Consider the following 12,539-nt stretch of genomic DNA (forward strand, 5'->3'; position numbering starts at 1 on the left):
AAATACTAATCCTCAAGTGTGTCACATTTAATCCCTTTCACACAATACATTTTTCTCTCTACAAGGGCAGTCTCTCATGACCTTCCTTAGACATCGCTATATTGATGAGCTTCTAGTTTGTTTCTTCTAGCAGTGCACAATTTCACTATGGAATCCGCTACCACAAGATGGAGCAATGGTCAACAGCTTGTACAGTTTAAAAGGGAATGAGACAGAGGACAAGACTATCATTGGCTACTAGCCATGAAAGTTGTGTACTGCCTCCAGAATCAAGAGGCAGAATGCCTCTGAACACCAGTTGTGGAGAGCACAAGCAGGGGAAGTGCTATTGTGCTTTCCATAGGTATCTGGTTCATCACTGTGAAGGCAGGTTGCTGGACGAGAAGGGCTTTGGGTCTCAGAGCACGATCCACAGTCTCACTGCTCACTGGCTGCATGATGCAGCAGGAACACTGCTGCATCTGTAGACCTGCAATGGTGGAAGATCATGTTGGGAGGCAGTAGGAGGCCAGCAGAACTAGGAAGTGGGACACCTCTGTCCAATTCAACCCCTCTCAGCCTGGCATAAGGTTGGGGCTGATTTGTACTGCCAGCTCCTTTGTTATTCAGCAAGTCATAAAGGAACGCTGGGTACCAAGTCATATGTTTGCACATATCCAGTCACATATGCAAGGAAACTTACCATATTTTATCTGTGCAACGTCACCAACTACTATCTCTGCTACTGGGATTTGAATAACTTGTCCACCCCGGACCACAGTAAACTTCTGTTCTTGCTCAATACGACTTTGAAGCCCACGGAATTGCTTCTCTTTGCTCCAGTCATTAAAGGCAGTGACAAGTACCACACAAATAACAGAGAGCAGAATGGCAGCACCTTCGATCCAACCAGCTTCTGCCTCTCCTTCATCTTCCGCTCCTCCTGATGCAGTAGCACAGGCTTGAGAGACAAAACATAACAAAAACAGGTCACTTCAAAAGAGAAAGAAAAGAAAAAGGAGGAGGAGGAGCAGCAGTAGCAAATGGTTTCTTAATTACATTTTTAAATAAATGTGATATATATATCACATTTAATCCATGTTTCTTTTGTAAGTTCTCACACAAAAAAAATCAGAACACACATATCGGTGAAATTAGTTTGTGCATTACTGCACAAGCAAAAGTCATTGGCATACAATTGCATAAACAAATACATGGTATTTACTTATGGGAGATACTTATACAGTAGTCCACTTTTCAACTTGTTGCTTATTTTCTGCAATTTATTTTTTTTGCAAGAGGACAAAATAGGTAAAACCAAAACCCAAGATAATTTCCCCCAAAACTTAAAAATAATTATTTTTTCTCAGATGAGAATGTTGATTTTGGCAATGAAAGTTTGCATTAATTAAGGACAAATAGCTTGTGAATCACACCTATTTCATGTAGAACCTGAACCAATAGATCCAAATTATAAGAAAGGAGATTCCAACTAAACATTAAGAGACTTTCAGATAGTAAGAGCTGTTTGACAATGGAATGTACTATTTTGGAAGGTGGTGAATTCTCCAACATACAACCCTCTTGTGACTGGACTGTGAGCTATGCAACTTGCAGTGAGGATATTGGTATTTCCTGTTAAAATTTAACTATGGAATTTGAATCCCCTACAGATGCTTATAACTTAAAGGGTTAAATATATAACTTCATGCAAGTCATGGGTGTAGTGGAGCAGGAACGGAAAATTCTCGGGACTCTTTTTTCAGAGTAGGAATGGCAATGCCATCTGCTGTAGTGTCAAGATAACTGATCAACCTTCCTTGGTCTGGCAAATGAATAAAATTTAAAATTAGCAGATTAGTACAGAAGATGTGAGAGAATGAGGATAATAATCAAGCAGTTCTTGGATGCCTCTTTCTTTTCCTGGAATTCCTGTTAAAGTTAGCAGTTTAAATAGTAAATGTTAAAAGTTGTATTTCAGCTGATGAAGTTCTTTTGTCAAAACAGTGTGTTTTACAACTTAAACCTATGCAGTCAGAAGTAAGCACCACTGAATTGCTGAATGGACTTTACTCCTCCATGTAGGACTGAGGTCATGCCACATGCTTGATCCCAGGAATGTTTTGAATCTAGGCTTATACACCAACACCGCACCATACTTTGCCAGCTCATTGTTCTTTGACCAGCAGCTGATCCTAATGAACTGGTTATCATGCTATCCTGCTGCTCTTTGGAGGTGATGATAAACACTGCTGTCAGCATATATGTACTTTCCTTTGCGGCTTAGCTATGAGGGCTGTCATGATGAATTTGCATGATATTATCTGCAAGTGTTTCAACACTGATATTTTAGCAAATCCTAAATATGCTGCAAAGCAAAGTTAGCATGAATGAATCAAATTGCTCAATGGTGAATATTATGCTATAATTTCAGGGGAATTAAAGCAAGGATTAATTTCACATTGCATCTGTAAGAATTGCTTTGACGTTAGATTTCACGTTACAGGATCAGCTATGGCTATTCCACTGTGTGTGTGTACAAACACACCTATTAAGAATTACTTGACTTTGCCTCGCAGCATGCAGAGCAAAAGCACATTCCAAACTGATAATCTACCCCCAAAAGAGGATATTCAAATAAACTGGACAATTGTTTCAAATTGGGAAATCCTTTAAGAAAAGGAAGCTGATCTTACACTTCCCTTCACTGGCTTGGCTTTTAACCTGACCTGTGCTTACATGCCTAAGAATAACCGCTGGCAGAGCTCTTTCTCACACACACTTTACCACTTGGTAATGTATCAGGTATCATTGACAAAAGTGACAAAAGAAGTAAGTAGACCACTGGTGCCTGACAAACCTAAAAAGGAATGAAAAATCTTGCTGCGACAGAAAATCAGAAGGCAGGAAGTGTCACTACATCTATTATTCTATCTCAACAAAAGATTCCACAGCACATCTAGAATGCACAAGGAAGTCAAAGTGCACAGTACACCAACATGGTACAGCAACTGAACTTCAAACATGCTGAAGAGCAACCCAGTTTCTGCAGCTGCGGCTATGCCCCATCAGCAGCAACAGCACCAAAGGGAGTTACACAGAGAGTAGGAAGAGCAAATATGTGATCCCTTTTGCAAATGGGCTGCTTCAGCACAGGGACAGAACTGAATGAATATTCAAACTGCATCCACTCAGCCCTAATAAAAGCAAGGCCATTAAAACGATCGATTTTCAAAGTATCACACCTTGTGCATACAGCCTCCGCATAAAATCTCTTCTTACTGGACTCATTCTGTACCAGCAGTTACATCAAATATGCTCCGGATACACCAAGCTGGATGCTGTCCCTAACTGTGCAGTGACGTGTTAGATCCAAATTTCCTCATAAGCAGAGGACAGCATTGTCATTCGTTGCAGCACAGTTAGTCTTGCATTCAGGCTTCAGCAGGCAATTGCAGTCAGTAAGGAAGAGTCTTGCTGTGGTTGGTGCATAATGGGCCACAATTTCTATTTAATCTAGGGGCAGATCAACTCAAATTGGTAAGCTAATAGGGAGGGCAGGCTGTCCACTATCTGCACTTTTATCTGCTTTGCATGCCACAGTTGCCCTAGCAGCTTCCTCTTGATGGTGAAACCCTGTGCTGGGGGAGTACAGTTTGGCTGCAGCAGGTCTCTTACCAGGCAGTCTGTGGGCCAGTTCTGCCCTTGTCCCCCTGTTTTCAGGTTCTTTTCTCACCTTGGGGAGGCTCCCTGTCCATAAGCACAGTGTATTAATCCAGATGCTATTCTATACCCACTTACCAGGAAGTGAGCCCCATTGAACTTGCAATCAGATCGATGGGGGAACTGACAAGGTGTTGATAAATTAAAATTTGGGATAGAATTAAAAGACCGAAACTTAGCCTTCCCAACCTAAGCCATTTCCCACTAACCGGCATTGTATTCCTGTGCAAAACACAAACAAAATGCTCTCTGGCAGGACTGCTGAATTGACTGAGTACATGCATGTTGTCCCTGGATGGGGATGGAATTGAACATTAATTGCTTTAAAATATTTTTAACTGCACTAAAACTTTTGACTGGGCAGGATTAATAAACTTTATTAATTTAGCACAAGTTTTTAACTGTTTCCTGATAAAATTTCCTGGGCTGTAGCTGGATAGCACCACATATATCAGCGGGTTGTTGTGATTTCCACAAACCTATATGAGCAGCAACAGTTACACATACATACAAACAAAGCAGAAAGTAATGAACTTTTCAATGAACACAGGTCAGTTTGGGAAGAAGGATGTCTAGATACATGCTCTTCCCTGGAGAGTAGCATGTGATGTGCTAGTCATTACCTCCACAATCCCTACAACATTAATAGCTCACTGAAAAGTGTTGCCTTAGGGGAAGGAGATGACAGCAAGGAAATGAAAGAACAATATAAATTCAGGGGTAGATTTTAAAAATAGAAATTGAAAGTTAATGGGCCACCTCCAGAGATAGTTGTGTACAACATTTTTTTCCACTTGAATGGTATCATCACTATAATGAAAAAAAGTGGAGGAATATGGCACATAAGGATCCACCTTCCCCAAGGCACAGCATGATGGATGATCCTTACAGACAATGTGTGGTTCCAAAATAGATTGCACTGGTCAGGCTATGCACAATTTCATATTGCATAATGCATCTGCTTTCCACCAATTGTACCTTCTTAGGAAACACCAGTTGCTGTAACTCTGCACAGAGTGATCCAGTTCTGCCAACTCAAACAGTACTTCTGCTCATACAATTCCATGCACAAGCAGCACACACCTGTGACAAGCCTGTACCATGCCCAGTAACGATTAAGTGTCAGCTGCCAGCACAGGACACTAGCAGCAGGCTGGTCCCAACACTAGCGTGAATTGCACAATGTACCAGCACTCCAAATCTAGTTCCTGATCCTATGAATTGCTGCCTCAACACTATGACTCAAGGAGTATGCATAGGATTGCATACAGAACAGGAAATTAAGCAATTGTTGGCATGTAATCTAGGAAAGATACTTAATGCACAGAAATGTGCGTGTGTGCATGTGGACAGCTTTCTGAGTTTGAATTCTGCATGCTAAAAAGTGCTCTGTGTGAGAGAGGGTGGAGGGATGAGAAAGGAGAGAGAGAGAGAGAGAGAGAGAGAGGGAGGGAGAGGGAGAGCTCTACATATTACACTTGGAATGAATGCATGGTTCTTTTAACAGATGGCCAACATCATCAGCTTTAACTGGGCCAATCAGCTATTGCAGGCAGAAGTTATTCCAACCACTTTTATTACCCTTTTATTTATTTTTTTACAGAGGATCATCCTGTAAATTCTCATCACTCTAACCATCTGTCCACTGGGATATCCCTATAGACCAAGAAAATGGGCTGTCATAAACATATCTAGATGTAATCCACCATATGTATTGCTTGATTCCCTATAAAAAGTAGATTCAAGAAAAGCAATGAAAACATTCCTAACGAGCAATGTCTATGTACATGCTGTAACATAGTCTAAAGACGGACTTGCAGTAGACGCTCTCTTTTGGTTTCTATACAAAACAGATATGCAAATGAGAAAGAGTAAGTTTTCTAAGGAGATTTATTGCCAACATAAACATTGCAAAGGAATAAAAGTGACAAAACTAAAGATGATCATCAATGCATCCTCATCTCAAGAACAGAAATAAAGTTAAGTGTTTTAAGACTGGGAAAGGGTAGATTTGAGATGTGTAAGGGAGGCATAGACAATGTACAGCTGGGGGGGGGTAGGAGTAAGAAAAATTTAATCACAACTAAAATATATTTGAAACACTGTTGAAACACATTGCAAAATATCCTGACTGTCTGCAAAACCTAAAAGGTTGAGATTAATATTATTGGGACCAAAGTTGATTATCACCTTGGAAGGAAAGGGGCTCGGTAAGAGATGGAAAAGAGACACTTGGTATGCCCACCCACATTTATTTGGCTTTAAAAGCCTGATTCTTAGCTTAAGGTTAGTGATCACTTAGATTAATGATTAGATTAATAATAATAATAATAATAATAATAATAATAATAATAATAATATACCACCCTATATCCGGAGGCCTCGGGGCTGTTCAAAGAATAAAATCTAAACTTGTATAATGAAGGCGCCAGGTGAACTTCCCTGGGGAGAGGATTTCACAGATGGAGAGCCACTGCAAAGAAGGCCCATTCTCGTGTTGCCACCCTCTAGACCTCTCGAGGAGGAGACACACAAAGGAGGGCCCCAGAAGATGATCTTAGGGTCCTGGTAGGTTCATATGGAAAGATGCAGTCTTTGAGGAATTGCAGGCCTGAGCCGTTTAAGGCTTTGAATTGGGCCCAGAAACTAATTGGTAGCCAGTGCAGTCGGACCAGGATCGGTTTAATATGCTCAAACTGTCTTGCTCTGGTGAATAACCTGGCCGATGAATTCTGCACTTGAAGTTTCCAAACCATCTTCAGAGGCAGCCCTACGTATAACACATTGCAGTAATCTAACCTTGAGGTTACCAGAGCATAGACAACAGTAGTTACGCTATCCCTGACCAGATAAGGGTGTAGCTGGGACACCAACCGAAGCTGATGGCACTCTGGGCCACTGAGGCCACCTGAACCTCGAGCGACAGCAAAGGATCCAGGAGTACCCCCAAGCTACGAGCCTGCTCCTTCAGAAGAAGTGCAACCCAGGTGATCTCCCACCCATCCAGTCTAGGGAACCACCCACTAACAGTGCCTCAGTCTTATCTGGATTGAGTTTCAGTTTGTTGACTCATCTAGTCCATTACCAAGGCAAGATACTGGTCCAGCACATCTGCTGCCTCACTTGCAGATGTAAATGAGGAATAGAGCTGAGTGTCATCAGCATACTGCTGACAGCGCACTCTGAACCTCCAGATATCACCACCCAACGGTTTCATGTAGATGTTAAATAACATAGGGGATAGCATTGAACCCCACATTGAAGGTCCCATGGGGCTGAAAAGCATGATATGTGTAATAATAATACTAAGGGATACCTCTCTGTGATGTTAGATCCATAACACATCTGGGATGAGGTGACACACCACAGAACTTCATCACTGTTCCATGACATTGTCGCATGACATTAGGATAGATGTTAAAAACTGAGAGAAAATTAAAGGACTGTACATACGCTAAAATAATTTTCTTCATATTAAATGTTTAGAGGAAATGAAATAAAATTGGCATAATCAAAAGCAGTTAACCCAAGTGAGTATTAGTAAATAAAATAGTTTTACCTTCATTTTCTTCTCCAGGTGGATGGTAAAATGAGAGCCCAAGAGATATGATGGCTGCTATTTCCAAAATGATAAGAGTCACATCCTGTAATGCTTCCCAGACTAACTGTAAGAAAGTTTTTGGCTTCTTTGGAGGTATAAAGTTTTTCCCAAAAATTAGCTTTCTTTTATCTAAGTCAGCAGCAGTGCCAGGCAATCCTATAAACAAATGAAACAAAATGGTTTAAAAGTGACTGCCAAGTATGTCGACACACATAAACTGCATTTTCAAAGTACAACTTCAGATTTTCATTACAGCATTTTTTGTTTATTAAACTTCTGCTTTTACTATTCTCTTTTGGCGAGATCAGATTCTGCTAATGTATTACAGAGAGTTCTATATATTTAGAGAATTGGTTTAGGAATACAATTCCTTAGCAACTTTTTATTACACTGAAAGAGAAAATTAATTTACTAAAGGGAATTTACAGAGAAGGGTATAATTCATCTAGCGATCACACAGAATATGAAGAACAGAAACAACAACAAAATAGATTAATTGAACAAATTAATGGCATGTAAATAATTCAAAAGTCCCTGTATAAGGCTCAATAGTAAAGAAGAGAAAGCCACAGAAAATAATATTGGATGAAATAACTAAACTCGAGCCACATCCAATGGTGGATTTGGGTAAGCAGAAAAAAACTTCTGCAAGGTGAGACACACATTTTTTTTTACTGACTCTCCATACCAATTGCTGCCCTCTATGCAATATCCTGTACTCAGGAACAGCTATTTGAGTAGCAGAGTAGAAATAAGGGATTGGCAAAAATTGTGTACCAAACCTTGTACAAGTGGAAATGTTTTTCACTAGTAATGGCCATCATCAGATACTAGCTCTTATTTTCTATTTAGCATTACACAACACTTTTTAAACCTGAAAAACTGTATGTACTCTCTAGTTTATTAATCCCCACATATTGCATATTTTAGATGTTATTATTCTTCCATTTACAGATAAGAAACTGATAATTTGCATCCAGTAAGATTCAGTTAATTCATGGCTTAATCTGAACTGGGAATCTGTCCCATAATTAACTATCTTCAGTTCCACTGGTCAGAACATCCTCAGGCTATGTGAAATGGTATGCTTACAATCTCATACAAAACTAACACTATGTGACATGGGATACTGTGCAGAGCAGAGAAAACATAAAAGGTAGAAATATGAAGGATTTGAGCAGCAATGGGTTCTTGGATGGGGAAGAGCATGTGGCAGGAAACAGGGAATAAGCTTGTATCTGGGAGGGATACATTTTAGCACCATTTTCTGTTTCTACCACTCTGTACAATAAGACTAGTACTGTCGGAACATATAGTGGTACCTCGCGTTAAGAACTTAATTTGTTCTGGGAGTCTGTTCTTAACCTGAAACTGTTCTTAACCTGAAGCACCACTTTAGCTAATGGGGCCTCCTGCTGCTGCCAGGCCCACACGATTTCTGTTCTCATCCTGAAGCAAAGTTCTTAACCCGAGGTACTATTTCTGGGTTAGTGGAGTCTGTAACCTGAAGCGTCTGTAATCCGAGGTACCACTGTATGAGCTTGGAGTTTTATTTATTTTATTTTTTAATAAATGCATGTACCATACATATATTTACTGTATGTACCATTTACAACAACTTCAGAAATACATAGCATGTGCACACATACACACACAACACATTTCACCAGGCCTTTTTCATTTTGTTTTTTGTTTACCTTCCGCATGCCCTACTCCCAGATTCCTTTGAAAACGAGGGAGAAAGAAAGCTGTCCTTTTTTTTTTTGCCTTTTAAAAGCTGTGTGTCTCTCCCTTAATCTTCTCTTATGCTTCTACCCACATACACCAGACAACCAATATTTCAATTTAAACAGCAATGGAGGGTGTGGGATAAAGGTAAGGTAAGGAGAGAGCTTTATCTTTAGGTTGCTCAACACACAAGGCAAGTGTTGAATCTATTCCAAGCACAAAAGAATGCAAGAGCCCTGCTGGATAAAACCAGTGGGCCCATGGATGGATGGATAGATAGATAGGTAGGTAGGTAGGTAGGTAGATAGATGCTATGTATTTAGTACCATCTGCCAAATAAAAATATAGTTTTGTGTACATTATCAGATACTCTATGTAACACACAACAGTGTTTCTATTTTCAATTATATCTATTTTTAATCTTGTATCACTCATTTGCCAAATACTTTTAAAAGGGGGATGGTTCTTTGTACAGTGTGATATACATGCGTGCAAGTATTTTATAAAGGCTTACTAGCATCAGCACAGTTTTATTTTGCAATCTGTTTTGAAATTATGTGGGAGGATGAAATATTATGATTACTTTGAATGATTTAAACTGTTCCCTGCAGTGCTGCATAGTGTACTAAATTCACTCATGTCTTTGATGCGTAAGCCAGGGGCTTCACTGGAGCAATACATTTCAGCATTGCTCTTATTTTTTCAATCTCTCTCTCTCTGTTGCACAGAAGCAAAAGACATAATATAATTAATTATTCTGTCACTCCCTCCAGCTACTGAACAGTTTACTATACAGTGCATTTAAAAAGCCATCAGTTGAATAGTCCTTGATGCTGCATGGAAAACCTGGCATAAACAATTCCACAGCAACAGTTTGGGGTAACACAAACAGCACAATTTCATGAGATGCTAAAGTGTATACTTTAAGGAATTCTGAATTGGTCATTGACTCCTACCCCACCCAAATGGAAATACACTTACAAGACCAGCTGCTAGTAGATACAGCATGTTTAAAAAGCTGTTTAGGAAAATGCCTTCAAAATGATGTGCATGGATTTCTTTTTCCGAAAGCATAACTGAGGGATTACTCCCTCTCTCTCTCTATATATATATAAACATCTATATATATATATAAACATCTTACACTGAAGGCAATCCAACGCAAAGCACAATGATCTCACCGATCCTACAATGCTGATGTAGTGGCCAGAAGAATTCACAGATATTTAATGCAACAACTGAATTAAAAGCCTATTAAACTGATTGCTAGGCATTAAGGTGAAATACAAAATAATGGCAAGGGAAGTGGGTGGCGCGGTGGTATAAACCACTGAGCCTAGGGCTTACCGATCGGAAGGTCGGCGGTTTGAATCCCCGCGATGGGGTGAGCTCCCGTTGCTCAGTCCCAGCTCCTGCCAACCTAGCAGTTCAACAGCACATCAAAGTGCAAGTAGATAAATAGGTACCGCTCCAGCGGGAAGGTAAATGGCGTCTCTGTGCGCTGCTCTGGTTTGCCAGAAGCAGCTTAGTCATGCTGGCCACATAACCTGGAAGCTTTATGAGGACAAACAGTGGCTCCCTCAGCCTATAGAGCGAGATGAGCGCTGCAACCCCAGAGTTGTCCGCAACTGGACCTAATGGTCAGGGGTCCCTTTACCTTTATAATATAATGGCAGGGGAAAGATGATGAAATCATGGTGGGATCTGAAGTGTTGCTTCATGTTGGGGGTGAGCAACATTTCTTCAAAGGGCTTCATTCCTCAGAGTAATCTATTGGGAGCTATTTGCCAACAGCAAGTGGAGCCAAAGTCAGCAGTGGGCAAGACCACAATAAAAATGTATGGGGGTCAACATTTCCCCTCCTCTCCTGTCATCCTTTCTCTGCTTGTGTCTTTCTCTTTCTATCACCTCCTTATCTGCACCCCTCTCTTTCTTTCTTTCTTTCTTTCTTTCTTTCTTTCTTTCTTTCCCTCCCTACTTGGGCTTGCCCAGTGGACTGTCAGGATGGGAACACATCTCTCTTGCTAGACATCAGAAGTAAACATCCCAGGGGTGGTCTGACCTAGGAAGAATAGAGAGGAACTACTACTTTCCTCAGTTGGGACACTATATTTCCATTGAAGCAGCATAGTGTTTGTTGCTGCTGCATCACACTGTGGACTCATATTAAGCTGGTGGTCTACTAAGACCTCTAGATCCTTGTCGTGTGTACAACCGGCATTTGTGCAGCTGGTTCCTCCTGCCTAAGTGTATAACCTTGCATTTGTCCCTAGTGTAATTCATTTTGTTAGTATGGGCCCAGTTCTCCAATCGGTTAAGGTAATCTTGAATCCTGATTCTGTCTTCTGCGGCATTGGCTAGTTTGCTGCAAATTTGATGAGCAAACCCCCCACCCCCAAAAAACACCTTCATCTATGTCACTTATAAAGACGTTGAACAACAACAGGCCCTGGACAGAATCCTATGGCAACCCACTTGTATCTTGAATCCACTTGGTTTACACAAGAAAGGAGATTCTGGCTAAACATCCGGAAGAACTTTCTGACAGTAAGAGCTGTTTGACAGTGGCACAATCTCCCTCAGGAGGTGGTGGACCTCCCTTGGAGGTCTTTAAGAAGAGGTTGGATGGTCATCTGACATGTACGCCTCAGTTTAGATTCCTTGCATTGCAGGGGACTAGATGACCCTTGGGATCCCTCTCAATACTACAATTCTAGGTATGTGCATTAGGGGTATGGAGCAACCACAAGATTTTCCTTGTTTCTGTCTGTAGGATTTGGAATCCCACCCCCCCACCCCTTTCCTCCACATTACAGTGTTGCCCGCATGTATTGGCCAGTATCTCTTTTTCGTTTCTTTGTCAAATTCGATTTTTTTGCCATATTCTTTTTCTCTCCTCCCCTTTTCTCATACGCCACAATCACTTTAGTATTGTCTGTTTTTAATAATAAAAAACTAAAACACGCTAAACATACACACACAACCCAATTAAATATGTGGCTGCAATGCAGCATTCTGTGTCTAATGCTGCTTCTGAGCTGAAGGACACAGCAACAGAGCCTCTTAACCTGAACTGCCATTATTCATTTACAGCCTCAGTGTCACTGAAGGATAAACATTTTTTTAAATTAATGCAGCCCTCTATTCTTAATTCTGCTTCATCTACAAAGAGAAAACCAACACCTGAATAATAATTCTTTCAGGAACCTTTACTGAATATTATGGATATGCCCTTGTTCCAGAGCTGGTGAATGAAGTCCCCCTGTCCACAAGACCTTCCTAGCAATTCCAACAGAAGATGGAAATCCATTATGTGCTCTGCTTTGCATATTCATATCTTCTCCAGACTGAATAGGGCAGCAATGTACACACAATAAATTCATGTTCACCTTTCAGCCACACCGGTTTCTGGTAGTTCTTGGTATTTAATTGAACTCAATGAAGCGTGTGTGTGTGTGTGTGTGTGTGTGTAACCAACTGCAAGAGTGCCTACATAATCGCTACTATT

At 40.6% G+C, this 12,539-nt stretch overlaps 1 protein-coding gene across 16 annotated transcripts in view; it reads right to left on the reverse strand.

The window, feature by feature from the left end:
- The window catches only part of ATP2B2 (ATPase plasma membrane Ca2+ transporting 2), a 361,419-nt gene that overhangs the window by 87,077 nt on the left and 261,803 nt on the right, over positions 1–12,539 (reverse strand). For all 16 annotated transcript variants that reach the window (XM_083429097.1, XM_083429087.1, XM_083429090.1 and 13 more), the window contains 2 exons: positions 7,262–7,459; positions 683–940 (listed from right to left, as the gene is read on the reverse strand). In XM_083429097.1, coding sequence (XP_083285223.1) covers positions 683–940; positions 7,262–7,459 — 456 coding nt within the window. The remainder of the gene's footprint in view (positions 1–682; positions 941–7,261; positions 7,460–12,539) is intronic.

Source organism: Podarcis tiliguerta (genome assembly GCF_965153285.1).
Source record: "Podarcis tiliguerta genome assembly, chromosome: 2".
NCBI classification, from domain to species: domain Eukaryota; kingdom Metazoa; phylum Chordata; class Lepidosauria; order Squamata; family Lacertidae; genus Podarcis; species Podarcis tiliguerta.